Source organism: Lycium ferocissimum, chromosome 5 (genome assembly GCF_029784015.1).
Source record: "Lycium ferocissimum isolate CSIRO_LF1 chromosome 5, AGI_CSIRO_Lferr_CH_V1, whole genome shotgun sequence".
In the NCBI taxonomy this organism is placed as follows: Eukaryota; Viridiplantae; Streptophyta; class Magnoliopsida; order Solanales; family Solanaceae; genus Lycium; species Lycium ferocissimum.
The window spans coordinates 72,707,227-72,713,713 of NC_081346.1; the positions used below are offsets into that span (position 1 = coordinate 72,707,227).

The window sequence follows — 6,487 nt, forward strand, 5'->3', positions numbered from 1 at the left end:
TTCCACAGTTGATCAAATTAAATATTGACTTATTAATACTTGGGGAGATTGCGTTAGACCCTGAGAAGATGTTGGTTCGCAAATCCGATGTATCGCTTAACATTCTGATCTTGTCTCGTATTGAAGGAGATCTTTATAAAGGAAATGAAAAACACGGAGTGGAAATAGTGTAATATGGTGCTGACTCTCAAAGGCAATTAATTAGTGATGAAATGGACATTAAATTTATGAAACACACCCAATTTGACAGCAATCTGGCAGATATTAACAAGAACATTGACCAATAACCAAATCAACCAATTACTTTACATGAGACTTCTAAACCACTTCCAGAGCAGCAGGATAACAACAGTAAGAAGAAAAAGAAAACAGCATATACACATGTGATTTAACTCTTGACTTCTCAGCACCATCTAGTGCACACTTTGTCAATTGAATATTTGATTAACTGCGACTTTTCAGTACCATCTAGTGCACATTTTGTCATTGGTCCTAGAGTTTGAAGAGTTTCATGAGCAGCAACCACCACCCTGTTGTGTTTGCTGTTCTTGTTTCTGTTTCAAGATATTTCTCTTCCCTACAGTTGATCCTTCTTCCAGGAGACTAGGCACCTCCATTATCTGAATACAGTAGTCTCGTTAGAAAATCAATGGAAAAGTCATTCTAGAGGAGATGTGAGTTGAGTAAATTAATCAGTTTTAAAGTCAACCAGATCAGAACTGTTGGATTGCTACGTTTCTCAAGCTTGAAAGTTAAGGATGATAAGTCATCCAAGAAAAGAAACATTGGACTCTAATGTTTCTTAATCTTGAGAGTCGGTTAGTCATGTTCTTAGTACCTGTCTATTGTCTAATATCTGTAGTATTTTTCAGTGCAAAACAAGATGCATCTTCAAAATATATTACACTGATCTACTCACTTATATTATGAATGAAAGCAAGTCATTTTCCCTTGTGCGTAGAACAGGTATAATATCAATGTAAACTACGAATGGAAACAAGAGAGATTTACCAATACAGCATACAGTAGATGTGCTTGGATACCTTCCACTAAAGTCAACCATCAGGATATTATGTTATGAAGGTTTTCAATCAAAAAGGTCAACTGGATACATCTAAAAAGTAACGGTACATTAACAACCAGCATCATATGCAGAGTAACAAGTTCGGCTGGTTTTTCCCCCCTTTTACCAATAAAAAAAACAACCAGCCGACCATGTTACTTAGCATATGATGCTACTTTGGCAAACATGATGTGAATCCTACAGAAAAGTCATGAATGTACATTTACCTTTAAGGCAAGCTCTTCAAAGCAGTTTTGCACATTTTCTCGAGTTTTAGCACTACATTCAAGAAATAGACCTCCAAGTTCCTTTGCTAAGGCAATGCCTTCTTCCCTGCTCACAGCTCTCTCAGATTCCTGATAAGCCAATAGTAAAAGTAAGAATAAAAGTTGGTTTACGGACTTATTTACCTTTTCTCAAGACAAAAATAAAATGGCGCATAGACTTCATGCGGAATTTATTCAAGCACCAATGAATAGACTGCGACATTAATGTAATGCTAAAGATAAACAAAGATAGTCCCACCGAAAGCAATAAGATGTAACCAGGAAAGCCTAATGAACAATAGGAAAAGGTCATGTGGATAATAAGAAAAGAGTACAATAAAAGTAAGATAGATAGTACATTGCACGAGGCATATATTCTCAAACAGTTATCCAAACACATCCTCTAATTCTGTAATCCATTCTGCATGTGTACATTCACACTTTGCTTTATTAAACATTTGCTTCAACTTTGTAAAAGAGAGCAGAATGAAAACCCCCTAATCATAGTTTTCATGACTTCCTATTATAAACATTATGCAATTTCCCAGATTCCACAAGAAGATACGAGTATATCACATTTGATGAAGTGATATCAACATCTTAATTTACTTATTTTCTCCACGAGATAATGTCTCCTAGCATTCAAGAAGCAAAATGAATCCACTCCAACACAAATATTGGTAAAAGTTAGAAAGAAAGAGAGATGCAAGCAGGTTCACAAAAACAAAGAACATACTCTGTCAACTTTATTTCCAACCAGCATCTTTACACAATCCTGATTATTACTATACAGCTCCACCTCTTTTGCCCACACATCAGACAGGTTTGTGAAGGTCTCTCTTCTTGTTACATCATAGACTGTAAACAAATTTAATAAGCAACTGTAAACATAATAGTTAGAAATGCATTTAAGAATTAAGAGAACACAAAATATCTAAAAGGAGTGTAGAAATATGTCAACAAAGAAAGCACAGATAAATGCTTCTTATGAAAATAATAGTAAAACTACTTTTCTTGTCAAATAACTGAAAACTACATGGACAACTTTTTGAATTTGAACATTTGCTAACAGTCATCCCACAAACTGTATTCAACTAATGGAGATTGGAGAGCTGTTAAAGGTAGACATATAGATTGTATAGATACGAACTACATGGACACCTTTATAGATTGCTATTACAAATGACTCTTAATTATGCATTGTTCTGTCGTGGTTGGAAAAATGCAGAATGACATTAAACTACAATGAAGCTGAGTGATGTAATAACAAAAATCTAACTCTACCAAACTCATAGATGCATTATCAACAATGGATGTATCCTCTCTTGCAAGATATGAAAATGTATCAATTCACTTATCACTTACCAAGAATGATCCCCTGAGCCCCTCTGTAGTAGGAGCTTGTCAGTGTCCTGAACCTCTCCTGTCCAGCTGTAGGAAGCATAATATGTACCATTACAACTTTCCATTGGATCTAACTAAAACCAAATACTTTAGGAAGTTTTTCGGCAAAGATACTGAGACAAACTGATTAATTGTTGGAGTATAACAACAGTAAAAGCTATACTTATGATAAAACTGATTTCAACAGTTTTTTTTTTTTTTTTTGATCGGTAAAACTGATTTCAGTAGTTCCACCAGAATGTCAATTCTTGATCTCCAAGAAAAGCCTTAGACACTTCTCCGCATAGTGATTCAATGTTACTTCTCCGCATAGTGATTCAATGTTATGCAATATTAACATGTTAAACCTGTTGTATTATGTATAGAGGAAAGTTTAATGGTTGTTATGTTACAATGAGGGAATCGATTATTGTCTCCTTATATGGTCGTAGACAATCCTCACCTAGTGAACTAGGATTTGAATTTAGTTATGCACATGGTTTATTTTTCTTAACACGGTCTAAGAGCCATCTTTATTATTGTGTTTTACGATGTTGGCCCCCATGTTATGTTATACATGCTCTAGATACTCTGGCATGCGGGGAGGGTGTTAGGGTGTCACATGTTGGATTAGGGAATGAGTTACAGTCTCCTAAAATACTCTTGGATGGTTTTTACCTCACGAGCTTGTTTTTGGGGTTGAGTTAAGTCACATATCCATTTTTCCTTAACAAGTCATGCATCTTAAATGCAGGTGAAAATCAAATTGGCACATCTTTAGTTAAAACAACCAATCGTCATGTAGATTAAGTTGTGTTTTTTTCTCAGGTAGATTAGAGGTTTCAATAGATTAAGTTGTGTTTAAGCACATAAATCCACCATTGCACAAAGAGATTTAAGTGATGCTGTGTTAATTTGATACCATTGTTCACATACTTCACCACGCGAAGCAAATATTATTTACAGAAGCAGATATTGTCCTCCTAACCAGACTTGATTTAATCATGTGTCATCTATGTATCATAAAATGCCTTATTTCCAGTGTTAACAAATATCGACTTAAATGGTCATAACATCTTAGAACTTCAAAAGCTAGGATATTAGGCATTCCTAAATTATGGAGTTCGAAAGTTTTAGTGCAACTTTCATCTGAACCTATAGATTATGCATTTTCAGAATACAGTAAAACGAATTCCAGAGTCCAGACACTTATTTTGGTTCTAACCTGTGTCCCAAATGGTAAGCTTCAGTCTTTTCCCACTAACAGTGAGCGTCTTAATCTTAAAATCGACACCTAGTCATCAGAAAAAGCAAGAGCAAGTTAGAGGAAATTGTATCAGAGAGATCAACCATCATATGAGAACCTACCTGAAAACTTCAAAAGATGTTTAACTAATTACTAGATCAGCTATCAGGATGAGCGAGAGAGCGACAAATGAGGGAAGGAAAGAAATTGAACACTCTAAAAATCTCAACTCAACATAATGTGTAAAAACGGGGTTAAAACTAATTGGACAATATGTTAAAGGACAGCCTCGTGATTGGTAAAAGCAATCCTCAAAATCTGTCTTCTTCTGTTTGTTTTCTCTCGTTTCTTCTGTCATATAGTAGTACCCTAAAAACAAAGTCCATTATTATTCAGACAATAGTGCATCTCAGATTTTTTTTTTTTTTTTTTTAACATATTATAAGATTTTCAGATAAATTTATTATCAGGTTACATAAAGACCTTGTTCTATTTCTTACTAGATATGACACAATTTTTTTCAAGTTTTCATAAATAATATGTGTAAGACAAGTTTAGAGCCAAAGCTAGGATCTAAATAATGATCATTTCTAGTTCAAGTATAAATTCAAAATAACTACTAAGAATCCAACAAAATCCCCTCAACATTAAGAAACAACAATGATAGCAAACCTATAATTGCAACTGATTAACAATAATTTCAATCATAAAAACCGATTTGAATAATAACCTGAAACAACAACAGTAGATATTGATTTCTCTGAAAATTAACAAAATAATTTGCATTAACCATACAAATCAAAGGATCAAACAAAAATTACTCAACATAATCCCTCCGTCCCAATTTATGTGATAACTTTTCACTTTTAGATTCAAACTATATAATTTTAATGTTAAAACATTGAGTTGATCTAATCCAACTTAGCTTTGAAGATTAGTCAAGTTGACTGTCATAAGCGAAAAGTATCACACAAATCAGGACAGAGAGCAATTCCTTCACAAAGAAGAGAGTACATATATACCAATGGTAGGGGCAAGATCGTCAACAAGATTAGAAATGAAACTAACAAGCAAACTACTTTTGCCAACTCCAGAATCTCCAATTAATAAGATCTTAAAGGACAGATCATAACTGCTGCTGTTACTCTGCCCCGTCGATAAAGCCATTGCTAAAACTCTCTCTCTAAAAAGTGTTACAAATGTGCTTATGGCATAATGCACCACTTTCTCTCTCTCTATATATATATGAGAGAGGGAAAACGGGTATATAGCTGAGAAGTGAGAAGTGAGAACAACGTTTTTGCGGTTATTCTTTACTTTTTCTTCCTTGACAAGTGACTTCCTAGCTGCTACTCAACACAATTGCACCATTTGTACCTTTCGAATTTTTATTTTTTTAAAGTTTCATATATAAATTATGAATTTAGGGGTATTTCGGAAGCATTTAGCTTATTTGGTTATTAATTTTGAGATAAGTTATACTGGATTAGAAATAGTGCATTGTGGAATCATAGTACATCTTCTTATGAAAATGGCGTGGATTGGGTTTATAAGTTGATAGATAAATAGTAAGCTGTTTTTTTTTTTGAGTGTTTAGTTTGATGGCGTAAACTTTTTATCTTTTTTTAAAATAAGCCAAAAAAATTAATTGAATTTGTTTGGGTTAACTTTCTAAAAGCATAAATAGTAAAAAAAAAAAAATAAGTTAACTACACTAACTTATATTTTTTTTTGCCTTAAGTTTTCTTTTCAGGATTATAATAGTACATTTTTTTAATCATAGTACGGTCTTCTTAGAGATATGAAATGCATGTTATTTTTAATACAATAAATTAAACGGTCAATAATACCAAAGATAATTAATTTCATTAAGTTAATAGCTAAACTAACTTGAAACTAAAAAAGGATGTTGGTATTTTGGCCTTGATTAGTGAATTTGATTAAAGGATAATTGACGTATTAAATTTTAATTTTGTAAACGATTAAAAAGATTCAAGAGAAGAGGATCATTTAATGGTAGCAAGCTCTTGATAATTGAGTCTTGCTTATCCTCTAGCTAGTTATTGTATGAGTGAATTTCAAATCTCTGATTTTTGACAGTAAAAATCTCCAATCTCCAATTCTTTTGGAATTTTGAATATGGTAAGCATTTAGCTTTCAATTCAGAGCTCTATGGGCCAGCATCTAAAATCTTCTCTAAATTTTATTAAGGATTCTAGTCATTAAGAAATTTCATAAGAACGATAACTTAGAGAATATGTTCTCGTTCCGTTAGGTAGAACATTAAAAGGAAAGAATTCAAATGTAATTCGTTTATAAAAGTGAAAATTATGCAATTTCAAGTTTTAATCTCCATCAAAAAGTTAATTTATGTTCAATTTACTATATTAAGCAAAGTATCATTTTCTCTATTTGCATCATTGCATGTGCCCAAAGAAGTTAGTTTACAATTCTAATTCTAATTAATGTGGCAAAAATATAGTAAACGTTTTCTGTTACGTGTGGAAAGGCAACGCAACAGCCACCTGA

General features: G+C 32.9%; 1 protein-coding gene across 3 annotated transcripts; it reads right to left on the minus strand.

Moving 5' to 3' along the window:
• Window positions 1–201: 201 nt before the first annotated feature.
• LOC132057364 (ras-related protein RABC2a-like) lies at window positions 202–5,268 on the minus strand. 3 transcript variants are annotated; one of them, XR_009415135.1, is made up of 7 exons: window positions 4,981–5,267; window positions 3,938–4,006; window positions 2,695–2,760; window positions 2,066–2,187; window positions 1,291–1,419; window positions 450–620; window positions 202–394 (listed from the first exon to the last, which is right to left on the minus strand). XR_009415135.1 is itself a non-coding variant. In XM_059449940.1 (7 exons), the coding sequence occupies exons 2-7, from the start codon at window positions 5,123–5,125 to the stop codon at window positions 510–512; spliced, it is 642 nt and encodes a 213-aa protein (XP_059305923.1). In that variant the 5' UTR covers window positions 5,126–5,181; window positions 5,220–5,268; the 3' UTR covers window positions 202–509. The 3 variants fall into 3 exon arrangements, 2 of the variants coding, with proteins under 2 accessions (XP_059305923.1, XP_059305922.1); XM_059449940.1 differs by having other exon boundaries at window positions 202–620; window positions 4,981–5,181; window positions 5,220–5,268; XM_059449939.1 differs by having other exon boundaries at window positions 202–620; window positions 4,981–5,266.
• Window positions 5,269–6,487: the final 1,219 nt, after the last annotated feature.

Excerpts from the sequence above, each read along its gene's own strand:
- LOC132057364 (XM_059449940.1), bottom strand. The coding sequence starts at position 5,125 with ATGGCTTTATCGACGGGGCAGAGTAACAGCAGCAGTTATGATCTGTCC. Across the intron at positions 1,420-2,065 it reads TTGGAAATAAAGTTGACAGA|GAATCTGAGAGAGCTGTGAG; the intron begins GTATGTTCTTTG and ends TTGGCTTATCAG. Across the intron at positions 621-1,290 it reads TTGAAGAGCTTGCCTTAAAG|ATAATGGAGGTGCCTAGTCT; the intron begins GTAAATGTACAT and ends TACTGTATTCAG.